The following is a 16,354-nucleotide window of genomic DNA, read 5'->3' as shown; positions in this document are numbered from 1 at the left end:
AAGAAAAAAAGAAACCTGAACGAGAATATTAGAAAAAGTAAATAACTTTTGAATCCCTTTTTTGTGGCATTACATGTCATTTTTCTATTGATTTAGCTCTGCTTGAGACAGTTTTTCTACGGCAATGTCTTCAGGCGCCAGAAAATGAAAAGTAACGAAGAAGTGTCTGCCGCCCTAACGCTTTTTATGCAACAAATTTAATTGACGATCGTTGTTGTAAAACTATTTCCAGAGCTACAGGCATCGCTTCAATTGATAAAGCATTTGAGTGTGTAAATATTTTTTATGTAAAATCTGTGAATTATTATTCTTTTCTGACGTGATTTTTAGACAGTTTTGTTTTTGCTCGTGCTGAGTTTATTTGTAAATGTGTTGTAAACAATTGATTAGATTAATCATCGTTTTAGATTTTGTGTCGTGCAAAAAATGTAAAATTTTCGTTTCATGTTTGCGTGAAACCTCGTTATACGAGGGTTCCCTAAAATTAACCCTTCGTATTAGACGGAAACTGTACTGAAAAAAGCCGCGTTTATCAGAAAAGGACTACCTATTACAAAAACAATGAAGCTTTCGAGTTACAAAACATTGGTTGTCTATTTTTGCAAAGTTAGAAAAAGCTGATGAACCCAAATCCGATGGAAACATATTCCGAGTTCCTGTATCAGACTCTGAGACTAGAACGTCCTCGTCCACCTCCGATTTTCCTACAACTGGGGGGAAAAGAATCAATCTGTGAGTATTTATCAATGTTCGAATTACATTCATAAAATATTTAATCTTTAATTAAATTTTCGCCACATTTTTAAATGAAGTTTTAATAGTTTATTTCTGCATACAAGATGCATGTGTCGAATGAAATGAACCTTTTTTATGGAGATATCAGTACATAAAATCTAAAAAAGTGCAGTGACCATCGTAAGAAGCTATTATCATAATGTTCATTTTATTATTATTAATATGCAATAACTTTTTAGTTACATCAGTTAGCAGCACAAATTCAAAGTTCACCCCATTAGAACAGGAAATATCATACTGTTCCTTTACGGCTTTTACAAGATGAATCCCAGAGGTCCAAACCAAGTGATTTATTTTAATGATTATAATTTTAATTAAATTTAACCCAAGTTCAAGAAAATTGTCGTACGTAAGACTCCATTCTGAAGCATGACCAAGGGGTGTTCGTGATCCGAAATTTTCGAAAATCTTGGGTTACCGTTTCTGAAAATTTAGGGCTGACAACACATTCTTAACATGAAAAATTATTTTTAAAAACAACTTTAAAAATGGTTATTTCTATGGTTTCTGTATGCAAATTTGAATTTTTTTTACGTGAGGAGGGTGGGGGGGGGAGTGTCGAGCTTCCTCATAGTTTCCGAAATTTTTAGACTGTTTTCAGAAAATATTACTTGAGTCCACTATCACCTCTGGCCATGACATCCCCCCCCCCACCCCCAAACCCCCAAAAAATGAAATCCTGTATCCGCCCCTGAACAGCATAAGGTCTATTCTGGTGATGATTGAGGGTACTTTTGCATAAGATAAACTGCATACTGTGAACCTCAAAATGACTATGATCAAGATCCAAATTCTGCACTCCTAACCAAGAAAGGCGTAGCTAAAAATAAAAACTTTGCTTGGGAGATTTTTTTCTCAAATATTTTACTGCTTCTCTCGTTTGAAACCTTCCCTGCACTTGATATTTCCATTACTTATCCTTATTTATTTCAATCTAACATGTTTATAATTATATTGTGTCTTACAAACTTCCGTCGAATCTCGATAACTTGAAGCTAATAACTTGAATATTCCTTTATCTCGAAATTTTCTTCGGGTCCCAAACTCTTGAGACTGTTGTGGAAGCTTCCCCATAATTTGAACTACCAATAACTCGAACGTTTTGGCTGGTTTCTCGGGACTTCCAAGTTATTGAGAGTTGACTGTACTCTGAAATGGGGAAATGCTTCACAACAAAATGATGTCCTTTATGCTTAGGAAAAGTGTTAACCTGGTGTAATGTACAATTAAAATGCAATTGTATTTATTACATTTATTCTTTACACAAGCCATCATGACAAGTTTTAAAATATTTTAGTTTTCCATCAAAGATAGCCTCAACGTTAAGATTTTTATTTCAAAACATTGTGAGTGAGATTACCCGAACATTAACGTCACCAAATATAGTTTAAATTTTCATTTTTAAAACTTTTATTTTAAAAATTTGCGAGAGAAAAAATTCCCGAACGCACTCCATCTTTCCTTTAAATTCATGGTTGACTTAAATTTGCATTATAAAGACTCCAGTTTGAGGATAAAAATTCAGAAAGAGAATAATTCCTTTAGATAGCGTAAAGCTGCTTTTTATGACTCCTTTAAAAAAAAAAAAAAATCCGGAGATCTTTTTCTGAAGTCCCCAAACGAAGTTCAAGACTGAGATCTTAGGATATCATCAGTTCAAAAAAAAAGGGGGGGGGAGAATCTCCAAACCCCTTCGTTCCTCCATAAGTCAATAACAGAGAAGTCTGATATAACGTTTTAAAAGATGTTTAAAAAACCTTTTAAACTTTGCAAAATTTCTGAGAGAGAACCCTAAACCCCTTCCTCTAAGTTTGATCAAGATGGCTTTAATATGCGTCTTCAAAACATCAGTTTAAGATTTTTTTTGCCGAGAAGAGCCTTCCTTACCTTTTCATTACCAAAGACAGTCCAAACTTCTTCGTTATTATTATTATTACTAGAAAATGGCCTGTCAAGATATGAAGGATGAAAATTGCTTCTACATTTTAACGAAGCAACTGCCTGTTTGATGATATTTTGATAGTTGAAATTTTAATCCTAACTCCAGTGGATTGACCCAAAAGTCCAGTACGTAGCGTTCATTGTTGACCAATTTTTCGTTTCTTCATTCCCCTGAAATGACAGTCTTACCAGTAAACCAGTGAAGTGACCGGATCCAGTTCAGCCTTGTCAAAATAAAGCATTTCCCTGCACGTCAAGCATTACCAAAACATGTTATCAAATTATCATGCTGTGGAAAGAGTTTCCATTGTTGATGACGTCAGGAGCGTTACTTGATCATAGATTATTGGCAATAGATATATAAAGATTATAAAAACTAGACTTTATTTTTTTTAAAAAAAGTGTTACGGGGACAACCCTGGAAACTCCTCTCCGTTACCCAAACGTTGACAAACTCTATTAAAACGGCGTTTTTAAAACTACAATTCCAAAACAGTTACACGAGAAAACATCAGAAGCCCCCCCCCCCCCCCTCGTCACTCAAAACAGCCTAAAAAAGTCTTCAACTTCCTAAAAAAATTCCATATAGCATGTTAGTTTATATGATTATGAACAGCTCTTGTTCAATAATTATTACTGTCTGACCACGGATTGTATGGAAGGACAAACATCCGTTTTACAGCCGGAAATGGACGAATCTATTATTTTTTTACCGATGTCAGCTTTTGCAGAAGCAGAGTCTCATTCAAATGAGCGGAATACGCGCATTAAATTTTTACTTTTCCCTCTTATTCACATAGATTCGTCTTATCTGGACGTTTGAAAATTCCATGCAATCCGTGGTTAGACAGTAGTATGCTCCGATCCCTGCTCGTTGACGCTTGCTAATCCCTGGAAATGCTGACCCAGTCCCATAACGATCGCTGCATTTTTTTTGGTCTAGCCACAATGAGCCTTTTCAACTATTTAATACAGGTTATATGAAAAATTATCATATAAGCTTTGTGCTACAATATGATTAAAGTGAAAAACAACGTAAATAAAGCACAAATATTGAAGAAGATACAGCATATAGCTATTTCAAGGCTACAATGGAGCCTCTTCATCAGTGCAGAAAGCTCACCAACACAACCAAAAGTTGCAGGAGAACTGACAACTCTCTTTGAGTTCTCTCGCAGGAATTACAAAATTTGACAGATTTTTTATGTTACTCAATAGGCCCTAAACAAAAGCATGTTCGATTAATAAATTTAAATCTTGGCGGTTATTTCATTCATTGCCGCCATTATTATAAACGCGGGCTACTTTGGCCCTTGGGTCCTTCTTTGGCCCAAATGGAGAAAAAGAAACGTTGTCAACCATCAGAGGTTCAGGGCGCAATTTTCTCAGCATATTTTGACAGATTCCACTAGAGAGCAGTCCCAAGCACTCAGTAATGTGCACTCAGGAAGGAAGCATTGGATTGAAGTGAAATTTAATGTACAGAATAATACAGATGAGAGATACACTTGATCCCAAAATCTAGACAATTAAACTAATACTGGCTAAGAAACGAGATAAATACAGTGGTACTTCAATAGCGCGTTGGACCCCCTTTTGCTGCAATACATGCCGCAATACGGTCCGATATTGAGCTAATTTAACTTCTGATGTTGTACTTAGGCAGATGGACCCCCAAATTTTGAACAGCCACTTCTAAATCTTGTAGAGAGTAGCACAGTGACATCTGGGATTTCAGCTGATCCCATACATGCTCTATAGGGGACAAGTCAGGCGAGCGGGCTGGCCATGGAAGAGTCTCGAAAGGATGTAAGTCTTGAGCAACTCTAGCTGTATGCGGGCGAGCTTTATCTTGTTGGAAAACTGCTCCTGGACGGTCCTAGATGTGGTTGCAGAACGTCATTAACGTTACGCTGGCCCGTTAAGGTTCCGCGTACCACAACTAGAGTTAGGTTTTAAATGACTAAAACCGCGCTTTTCTTCGTTTGTGGTGTCATTTTCTTAGAACTTTTAAAAACTACAGGAATACTTAAATTGTCCTTTCTGATCCCGAAAAGTTATTTTGTCCTTTTGAGTGCATTATAAAAAGTGCTTAGTATTTTCTTTTTTTTAAATACAGTTATTTTATTCTTTTTTAGTGTAAATGCATTTCAGAAATAGAATAATGTTACCATCCCGAAATTTCACCTTATTTTTTCGTATAAATGCTCTGTACTAAGAGGAAAAAAACCTATATATGTGCCTAAAATTTTAAACAGTTGCCACTAAAAATTAATTCTTGTTCCTCTCTAGGATTTATTTGTTTGCTAATTTAATTAAAACTATTTTAATATTAAAGCATAGCTGCCAACATATCAACTTTAAAAATCTTACAATACATGCCGTGGGTGTATTTGTACACTTTTTTAACCAACACACAACAAACCCTTAAAACTAAAAACATTATACTTTCAAATCTTTACTTGTAATTAATCAGCACACAAAGGAAAAAAAAAAAACTGGATTCACAAAAGAGAAACATAGGATTACAATAAGCAGTTAGTTTCAAAAGGGCAGGCCTGTGCATTTAAAAATTTAAGAATACAAATGTGCAATTTTAAAATATTTTTAAATATTTTTCTGTAAGTTGCATCATTTAATATTAATCTTTAAAAATATTCTTTTGGAAGAAACTAATTACTTGCTGTATTATCTTACTTTTTCTTTTGTAAATTAATGCAGTCAGCTGCTTTTGCTGAAACTTATTTAACTAGAACTTAAGCTTTTTTAAGTTGCTGACTAAACATTCAAAAATTTTATTTCAATAACTTATCCAAAACAAAAGTTTTTTTTTTTTTTTTGTAAGTTCTTAATGATTAAAATGTTATCCAGATTATTGTCAGACAGAACTGCACAGCTCTGTCCTGCTCTTTCTGACACTACTGAATATTATTTTGCACTCTACATTGCTGTGAGGTATGGCTAGAATGGAAAGCATAGAAAAGGAGAGCCTTTCATACTTCAATAAACCATTGACATCAACTAATTTCTTCAAAGCAGCCTTTTTTTATCGATCCTCTCTCTTTTTAGCACAACATCGGGCAAATTATCTATTTGTACAGAGCGAAATTCACTTTGGAGCTTATCTTAGGCTCTTCATCTGCAGTTTATCTATTCTTCTGAAGCAACATAACAGGAAACTCACTAAAAAAAGCAATACCAGAGATCTAAAACCTAATTATCTTACAATTATGCCATAAGATCTTACAAACTTTCAATACCTCCAAAAATCTTACAATGTAAGGCTAAATCTTACAAGATTGAAAAGCGATAGCTTTGTGCAAGGTATATTAGATAAAAATGGAACAACCTTTAAAAGCACAAAAAGGATAAAAAGTTTTTTAAAACGCAGACATGTTTCGGAGGCAATAGCCTCCTTCCTCAGTGCGAAATGAACAAATGGATGAATCAAGGTCAGGGGAGAGTTTAAATGCGTAACCGGAAAAACATTGACCAATCAGCTATCAGCGAGTGCTGAGGCAAAATATGACATATTCTAACATGCAAGATTGAATAAGATTGGAGAAAAATGTGGAACAACAAAAGACGCATTGCAAAGATTATTTAAGTTTTTATGAATGTAAAAGGATTCCAGAAAATCTAATTCACCTACTGTTGTAAGTCTGCAAATGATCTTAGCCTCCGAAAAGACAAAATTGTGCCCTGTGTCCCAACAATGTTTAGCAATTGAAGATTTGTTCAGTTCCTATTTTTTAACGTAGTTTTCATGTTCTTTCAAACGAAATTTAAGCCCCACAGTTAAGTGATATATGCCCCACTGATCAGTGGGGCATACATCACATTCCTTGTCAATGTAATATTGGTTAAGTGGGACAGACAAGGCGTTCACTTAAATTTCGTTCGCACAATTTTGTCTTTTCGGAGGCTAAGATCATTTGCAGACCTACAACAGTAGGTGAATTAGATTTTCTGGAATCCTTTTACATTCATAAAAACTTAAATAATCTTTACAATGAGTCTTTTGCTGTTCCGCATTTTTCTCCAATCGTATTCAATCTTACATGTTAGAATACGTCATATTTTGCCTCGGCACTCGCTGATACCCGATTGGTCAATATTTTTCCAATTACGCATTTAAACTCTCCCTTGACCTTCATTCATCCATTTGTTCATTTCGCACTGAGGAAGGAGGCTATTGCCTCCGAAACATGTCTGCGTTTTTAAAAACTTTTTATTCTTTTCGTGCTTTTAAACGTTGTTCCATTTTTATCTAATAAATCTTACACGTTGGCAGCTACGTTACAGGCTACTCTAACTTATTGTTCAAAACATACAAGTTACTCATGATAAAGATCCTCGCGATATGTCTCTTTACTTAGCCCTGTTTATCGATTAATGACGGTGAATACATTTCATGCTTGCTTCAGAGAAGCCTTGATTCAAAATTTTCACTATGATTACTACAACACATTTACAATTAACATTACTGTTGCATGGCAACAAAATTTGTGACTATGGGTATTATACTTGAACCTTTAATGGGGGAAATTACATGAAATTTTCTGTTTTCCATCTTAACAGAAATAATTTTATTTTAGAATTTTAATTTTTCAGCGTTAAGTTGTACCTTAAGATTAAGCTTTAGTGAAATCCAGAAGTCCCTAAGTGGTCTAGTTTTTGAGATAAGCAAAAGCAGGCCTCAGATTTTTCCATGACAATCAATCCAAGTATAATAAAAGTGCTCAAAAAAAGCTAAAAGTAAAACTCAAAGCATAGAAAAACACAAGAAAAAAACTGGAATTCTCAGCAACGGATAAAGAGAGCGATTACAGATTCAACTCATCAAGACTCAGTTACATGATTTTTACTATGGAAGATGAAGGGAAACTAAAAATTGTAGCAGGTTTAGAAAAAGTTGACCCAGTTGCATCTACTTCTTACAAATTTTATTAAATTTCTTTAAAAGTTGGCAGAAAATTGTTGTAGAATGGAATGAGCACAGATTTTTGGGGATAGCTGTTGATGTAGAAGAAGGAGCTTGATATTAAGAGCAAAATGGAGCACACCAGCAAGATTTGATAATGGCCGACAGTTTAGAATCCTTTGTTTTTACGAATGATGTTCTGTTAATAAAATTATTCAGCCTCCACAACTAATGAAATTATGACCGTTCTCTGCTGAAAATTTCCCCGAGACAATAACTAGGTATGCATCGACATTTTAAAAAGATTTTAAATTTTCCTTTAATCAATTATATGACTCAAATTTCTTGTAAATAAAATTTATTTTTCTTTCAAATAAAGAGTTCATATGAAAACATCTTTCTTTGACTCTAGTTAGTTCTACAATGGCTTAATGGTCAAAAATTTTCATTTTCAAATGAAAGTTAACTTCTGTCAAAATTTGAGGCAATTTTTTTTGATAGATCGATATTTCTTTAGCAGTTACTTAAATATAAACTAAGTCAAACATGTTACAGATCTAACTGGAATGGTCATCATGTGTTGATTTATTTTAAATAGGGAAAATCACTTAGGGCCAAAGAAACCCAAACGCAAGGCTAACATTAGCCCAAATAAAAAATGGTAATAATGCAAAGAAACAAAATGATCACTATTTCAAGATAAAATTAAGAGAAATTTAGATGTGTAAATTAAGTTTCCGCAGCATAAAAATATGAAGTTACAAAGTGATTGAGAAAAGTTCCAAAATGTGGACCAAAGTAGCCCTTGTTTACGGTACTTGGTTTGGCGACAAAATAGGTTTTTTTGTCCTTTTAATGAACTTTTAAACAAAACTAAGAGTTCCGTTAAAATAAATAAAAATAATTTGCCATTTTAAAATAAGCCATTAAATAAAGTGAAAATCTTGATTAAAGTAACCTGCCATCTAGACAAAACATTTAAAACGCCATTAAAATGTTAAATAACCGATCAAATAAAAATTGTGAAATAAATTAAGATAGAATTTATTGCCTAACTATGTAACTTTTATATACATAGATTTACCTAGGGGTGATAGCTTAAAGAACTAATATGTATATAAAAAAACAAGTCTGGTTGTAAAGACTAAAATTTAGACATAAAAATATCTACAGCTTGAGGCTCTTGGCCAATGCTTTTAGTTTAAGTACGATGAAATATAAAATTCTAAAGCTCAACATCATAAAAAATAGCAGAAAAATCTACAAATCACGAATTACTAATCCTTTTATATGCTCACCAAAGCTCATTTCTTTTTGAGGCTCAAATCCGGTTATCTCTCTTTTAGTTCAGGTGATATTTAAATGATTGAAGATAAATATTCAGAAAAAAGTAAAAATAGTACATCCTTTACAAGCAGAATTAGAAGAACCCAATGCAGTTTCATACTACAACAAAAACACGGAGCCCTATACCATGTCACACAATATTACATCGAAAGAAACTGGTGCAAAAATTGAAAGATAAGTGGATTGTCACATTTTAAATATAAAGCAATGAAAACATGAAAAACAGATGAATTGTTTTGATTTATTGCTTTATTTCTCAAAGAAACATACAATTCAATTTTCTATATTGGCCATAATGAAATTTTGTTTCAAAGCAACCAGTAACAAAATATACAGTATGCAGGCAGAGTTTTAAAATGTAACATACAAGGAACTTTTACTCAGTAAAATCAAAACTAAAATATAAAAAAATACAAGTTTTAAGACCTTTCAATTATTTTTATTCATTCAATTTATTTTACGAACATACTTTTTTACATTAGAATGTGTGACTAAATAAATGAGATTCTAAGAATTGTTTTCAAAAAAAGGTATGCTCTTCAGTTTTAACTTAACAATAAAAATATAAAACTGAAATAAACAAATAATTTGATAGTTTTACAAAAAGTTTTTGCATCTTTCTTTTTTTAATCATCATTAAAAATTACTTGCATTGGCATTTAAAAATAAAATATTTATTTATGCATCGTCATCAATTTAAATATTTATACCTGAATAAAATTTACTTTAATAGTTCCTTTTGCATCAACTGCTATGTCTTCACATTTATAAAACGAATTAAAACTTGTGAAATTAAATTTACATTAACGTCTTTATGACTTCTGAGAAAACTAATTGATTCAAGAAGGAACATTATGAAAAGGGCATTTTTATTTTTTATTTTTTTAATCTTTATCTTTGCGCAAAATATTTAGTACAAGCAAGATCCATATCAGAGTCTAAAAATATGCAAAAACATCTATCAAATACAAAAATATCAAATTTTAAATATCACAAAATATCAAAATATAGGTGTATTAAAATTAAAAAAGGTTCTGCACAAAAAATTTATATTCTTATTTTCAGCATGTTTTCAAGCTTGATGGCATCAGCAGCAAATTTTCTAATACCATCTGCCAATTTATCACAAGCCATTGGATCATCATTCAATTCCCATCTAAATTTAGGTTCATCAAAAGATACTTTTTCGATGTTCATATTTTTAGCTACAAAAGAACAAAATATAATCACCATTATACAAAAGAAAAATGAAATTAAAATGATTCAAAATCTGTACAAAGCCTAGTCAATAGTTTAGATGATCAATTTAGATTTAGTCAATAGTTAGCTAATGCCACTATTGTCAAAAATAAGCCTTTTTCTTAACATAGTTTCTATTGAAAGCTGCATCGGTAGAAAAACAAGTGACTCCTAAAGCTACATACAAATAGAGAAATCTGTTGTATTTAAACCCACTGACTACATTAGGGGTCTTCAACCTTTCTGTATCAAAGAGCATATTCTGAAAAAAATGGTCCGATGGTGGGCACCATTTTTTTTTCTCAAAAAGTTATTGTCATATACGTTAAAAGTACATACACTTTATATACGAGGGCTATCCAGAAAGTAGATTACGTTTTCGTCTGTGTCCGCTAGGGGCGGGGCTAGCGCGGCCATCTTGGGGTCAAAGCGTTGCGCAGCTCAGTCTGCATCTAGCCGTGCTAGTGAGAGGTTCGTGCTGTGTTCGTTCAGATACTGTGACGGTTTGAAATGTCTGCGTTAATTGAAAATCCCGCGAGCTGCGAGGTGCGCGCAGTAATAAGGTTTCTGACTGCAAAAAACTGTAAACCGATAGAAATCTATCGGCAGCTTTGTGAAGTGTATGGGGACAACATTATCACTGAAGGTGGAGTGCGTCAGTGGGTCATAAGATTTAAAAATGGCCGAACCAATGTTCACGACGAAGATCGAAGTGGGAGACCCAGCATAGTGAACGCCGAACTTCTCGAAAAAGTCGATGCTAAAGTCCGGGAAAATCGAAATTTCACAATAACGGAACTTTCTTTAAGTTTTCCACAAATTTCGCGAAGTTTGGTGCACGAAATCATCAGCGAAAAGCTTGGTTACCACAAGTTTTGTGCAAGATGGATTCCAAAAATCTTGACAGAGGACCACAAAAATCAGCGAATGGCTGCAGCGTTGAACTTTTTGGACGCTTACCATAAGGATGGTGACTTTTTACTCGATCGCATCGTTACTGGTGACGAAACATGGGTGAAACACGTGAACTGTGAAACGAAATTGCAATCAATGCAGTGGGGGCACACAAGTTCTCCCCAAAAACCCAAGAAATGCATGCAAACAATGTCGGCAAGGAAGATCATGGCGACTGTTTTTTGGGACAGAAAAGGTGTGATTTTGGTGGACTTCCTGGAAAGAGGCACTACAATAAACTCTCAAAGGTATTGCCAAACTCTCCAAAAACTCAGAAGAGCAATTCAAAACAAGCGCAGAGGAATGTTGAGCTCTAAGATCTTGTTGTTTCACGACAACGCCCGGCCCCACACGGCAAATGTCACTCGTAAAGTTCTTGAATCTTTTAAGTGGGAGTTGTTTCCTCATCCACCGTACAGTCCCGACCTGGCACCGAGCGACTTCCACCTATTCCCAGCAATGAAGAAGTGGCTGGCTATGCAGCGTTTTGATGACGACGCACAGCTGCAAGAAGAGGTAACGGAGTGGTTGAAGGCGCAGGCGGCCGAATTTTTCGACGAAGGAATTTCCAAGCTCGTACATCGCTACGATAAATGCCTTAATTTGTATGGTGACTATGTCGAAAAGTAGTATTTGAGTGTGGCTTTCATCTGTATATAATAAAAAAAATTTCCTATACTTTGTTTATTTTTTATTCCAAAACGTAATCTACTTTCTGGATAGCCCTCGTATTATTAAAAAATTGTTCTAAACTGATTAAACGCTTAAAAACGTTAATGTTTTTGAGCAGAATAATTATTAAATAATTCATACACAATCACTAGGATATAAAAAAATAAATTAGAAAGACAATGATTTGACATTGCATTTCAATGGCCAATTGCACAAGTAAAGCAATCGTCATGTGAAATACGGGATCACCGTGACGTGGATGATGATTGTCCGGGTCGGGATTTGAACCGCAGACCTTTGTGATGCTAACCCAGTGCTTTAACCACTGAACCAAAAGGACCTCAAGGTTGGGGGGGGGGGGCAAAGTTAGCCATTATATTACATCCAGGTAACCACTACAGGTACTGGTGTTTTAATGAAGTCAAGTACCTGCTTAAAGTGTAAGCTATGACAGGAATAAAGATTTTCTTTTTAATTTTGTTACAAAAATTGAGATATATATGCACTTATACATTTTTAGGAATAACTATAAGAGTCGAATTCTCTTTGCGAGCAGTGACAAAATAGAACGCGCAAGTAAACAAAAGCATGCAGGTACAGTTGCAGTTAAACAGAGTTCGAGTTCAGTTCAGTTCTTTTGATTAGAAAAGCTAACACCACAGGCAAGATGCTGGCGAACACAGGGTTGGAGACCCCTTTACTACCAGGGTTTCCAATCCGATGCCAATCTCACTTCCGCAAGATTTCGGGATAGTAAGGATCCAATCTCGCGAGATTCCGTGACCCCACAGGATAGAATTTCTTCTGAAAGTTGATTTTTTGTGTCAAATGGAAAAAGTTGCACTTTTTAGGAAGGACTGCTTTTGTCGTTATCTCGAATTCCATACACTAATGTAATGAGTACTACAAAGTCGCATCTCAATTAGCGGTTATCATTTAGTACAAAAAGTGTTCTTTTAAGTCCAATTTGTCTTAAAGCATCGCTCGCATGGGATGGGAAAAGATTTTTGCAAAAAAAAATAATGGGCTTGAAAGAACGTGAAGTGGCTGTTGGTTTTACTGGAGATTAAATAATGGTGGACGTTTAACAAAAGATCCCCAAAAACTTCACCATCTTCTAAAATAGATTTTTCTTTTTTTATGTGGGTCATGTTAAAGGTTTTTGCTCATGAACTTAAAATTTCGTACAAAAACGATGTCTGCTTGATTTTTGTATTACTCTATCCAGTTTAACTTGCATTGTTGCTTCATTAACGTTGGTCATTGCATTAATGCTTTTGATTTATTACAGTAGGGGGTGAGGGCTGATCGGGTCTTAGTCTCAATAAAAAATGTTTAATAATTTCGCTAATTTTACCTCATTTTAAACAGACAATCTAAAACTTCAGCAGCTTAATGTACTGCACTGTCGTGCAAATCATCTAGAGTTCCATTCAAGTTTGTGTCGCCTCTTTTCGAGTCGTGCTAAATATTGCTCAGCTAATTCATCCAACATAATTTTCAAGTTACTACCCTCATTTATATTATTTTTAGTGACAAAGGCATCGAAAGGCACTTTCTACAGTGCAGAGAGCATAAATTTAAAAAATGTCTGGTTCTTTATAGTTTTCTTTAGAAAAAAATATTGTGGCAAGTTGAAGGTTTTGAGCGCATAGCAAGGAGAGCAACATTGCATTCAGGTAACAGCAACTAATTTTGGACTCTGTAAATATACTTTCTCAATTTTTTCTAAGGGCCAATTTTCTGGATTTCAATTTTTAGTAATGGTTTTCAAAAAGGCTTATGAGAATACCAATTAATTTTCAAAAAAATATACTCTATTTTTATTCATTTCTTAAATGGTTAATCTATTGTTCATCATATGAGACATTAAGTTTTTCTTGCTCTTCTTGCAGAAAGGTGATTAAAACTTCAGATGATTCTTGCAAAAAAATTCGTTTTATGGTTGGCGATAATTGGGAACAGTTTTACATGGAAAATATTTGCGGGATTGGAAATCCAACTATATATATTATGGGGGATTGCGCAAGAATTGGGACTGGAAAGCCTATACACCATGTGCAATTCAAAGTATGAAAGTAAGACTTAAGGATGTTACATCTCTTGCTAAAATATCTTAATAAATTCAAGTACTATTAAATTAAAAAGATGGCAAAATAAGAAAGTCCTTTAGGACACCTTTAAAGGTGGGAAGCCTTTGTTCAAAGGATATTTTCTGGTCAGAGCTACTTTGAATAAGGACTTCCATACATTTGCCCTTGATCAAGGGGTACTTAAAAAGAAAAATTACATAAAATAATGCATAAAAGATGAATAATATTGAATGTGTTGGAACTACAAGACTCAGTTTCTGTCTAAAAATTAACTGTTGCAAGTGTGACAAGTGAACAGGGTTCCAACAAACCTTGAATTGCATTGTAAATTGCATGATATCACGCAAATCCACATAACAAATTACTTCAACATTATTTTGATAAGCTACTAAACATAACTAAATTTTTGAATCAATCAAATTTTTAACCTGCAACAGGGGAGGTGAAAAAAGAGGACCTAACAGGGGACGTGATGTCTCAAAGCCCGCTCTATTTGAAAATTTCTTAAAAACTGTGTAATTATGATACATTCCTGTAATTTGCCTTAGATGTTCTTTGAAGTTTTATTAGCACGGGGAAAAAATATTTTTCAATTTTATATTGAAATATACCTTTTCCAAGGACATTTTGCTAGAGTCTTAAGTTTTTTTCGAAAAAAATCACATGCTGCAGTAAATGACGCACTACTCATAATAAAAATGAATCTGTTATTTATTAATGATTTCATTTTAGTTATTAAATACGTAAAGAACATTTTAAGACCGGAAAATTGATTATATCACCTTACTGGAAAATTTTGACAGCACCTAAACTATTAGTATATTGCGTCGTATTTCCAGAAATGATTAAGCTCTCATTGTCCCTTTAACATTCATTGCGTACCTTTTAAGAACATTTTAAACAAATAGCAACCTTATTTTGAACAATTTGCATCTCTTCTGCATAACGCGGATCAAATAAATAAATCCATATTCGCGGTCCAAATGTTAAAAGCCGTGTCTACTACTACCGAAAATTGTACCACTGAAGGGGAGGGGAGGTCTCACAGACCGCTCCTAAAGAATGCAATGAAACTTAAACAAGATGCACCTGCCAAAAGCCACTGACAAGCAAGGGAAGTGTTCAAGGTCACAAAACAAAAAACTATTGGGAAAAACCATTCAATCAGAATAAATATGAAGTAGGGGTGGTGGGATAAACTTTTGAACGGTCTGTGAGACCTCCCCTGTTACGGGTTAAATATAAATCACCATTCCAAATTTTATTTAGCACTACATACGAAACATTTTCAGTATTTAATAATTTTAAATGCTAATATTTTATGTTTATTATAAAATTATATCGAGTTAATATCGTTTTACCATGCATGCGGGAAATGAGCGAGGTTGACCAGCATGTCGGGAAATTCAAATTTTCGGTTAATTTCCTGGTGTGATTAAATTGCACTTGCAAAAGCAATACACATTCCTTTTTACTTTTGTATCTTTTTTCTTATAGGACTGGTACAATGACACAGAATCAAAAGTTTCATTTTTGCTTCTGCCTTGAGCAGAGTTCACATTGAACATTTCTTAAAATAGCCAACTATATAGTGTCACCTCAGAGCAACAGTACGATATCTTAGTGTTATTGCTGGGGTTAGATATCTTACTGTTGCTCTGATGCGATGATATATGTCAGAAATAAAGAATCTATATGTTAAGATAACAGTGTTATCTCAGCACAAAAACAAGAGTTACATTCAAGTGCCTTTGTCAGCTTTTACCATATAGAAAATTTTTTCCAAAAAGCTTTGAAACAACTGATTGCTTGTTATCGTTAAATGTGTTTATTTGACATTTCAACTGCATGTATGAATTAAAAAGTTTATAGATGTTAAGTGTTAAAATGGATGGGAGAAATTGCCTGTATTTCTATATAATAGCAACAATTAAGAAATTTCAACCTACCAGTATCAGGATTTAGAAATTTGAATACTTCATCTTGAGACTCTGCTAACTCTTGAAGTAATTTCGGACTAAAAATAAAATGGTCACAAAAATTATCCACATTATATAATTTCAATGAGAAACAAAACTAAATTATCATTAATAGATTTCAATAGGTTTTTTAACATATAATATGAACCTCACCTAATTGTTAAGAGATCACAGCCAGCCAATGCCCGAATCTCTCCAACATTTCGGAAAGAAGCTCCCATAACAACAGTTTTATATCCATGTTTTTTGTAATAATTATATATTTTGGTAACACTTTTGACACCAGGATCATCTTTTGGTTCATAAGATTTTTGATCCGTATTTGCAACGTACCAATCTAATATTCTACCTACGAAAGGTGAAATCAATGTAACACCAGCTTCGGCACATGCAACGGCCTGAAACAGAAA

At 33.9% G+C, this 16,354-nt stretch overlaps 1 protein-coding gene across 1 annotated transcript in view; it reads right to left on the bottom strand.

Moving 5' to 3' along the window:
- Window positions 1-9,246: 9,246 nt before the first annotated feature.
- The window catches only part of LOC129225252 (transaldolase-like), a 31,677-nt gene continuing 24,569 nt past the window's right edge, over window positions 9,247-16,354 (bottom strand). Inside the window, exons 6-8 of the mRNA XM_054859837.1 lie at window positions 16,098-16,342; window positions 15,915-15,982; window positions 9,247-10,212 (exon numbers count right to left, since the gene is read on the bottom strand). Coding sequence (XP_054715812.1) covers window positions 10,055-10,212; window positions 15,915-15,982; window positions 16,098-16,342 — 471 coding nt within the window. The 3' untranslated portion in view covers window positions 9,247-10,054. The remainder of the gene's footprint in view (window positions 10,213-15,914; window positions 15,983-16,097; window positions 16,343-16,354) is intronic.

This window comes from Uloborus diversus, chromosome 1, assembly GCF_026930045.1.
Source record: "Uloborus diversus isolate 005 chromosome 1, Udiv.v.3.1, whole genome shotgun sequence".
NCBI classification, from domain to species: domain Eukaryota; kingdom Metazoa; phylum Arthropoda; class Arachnida; order Araneae; family Uloboridae; genus Uloborus; species Uloborus diversus.
Note: the sequence above shows the minus strand (reverse complement) of the source record. Positions and strands in the feature narration are given on the sequence as shown.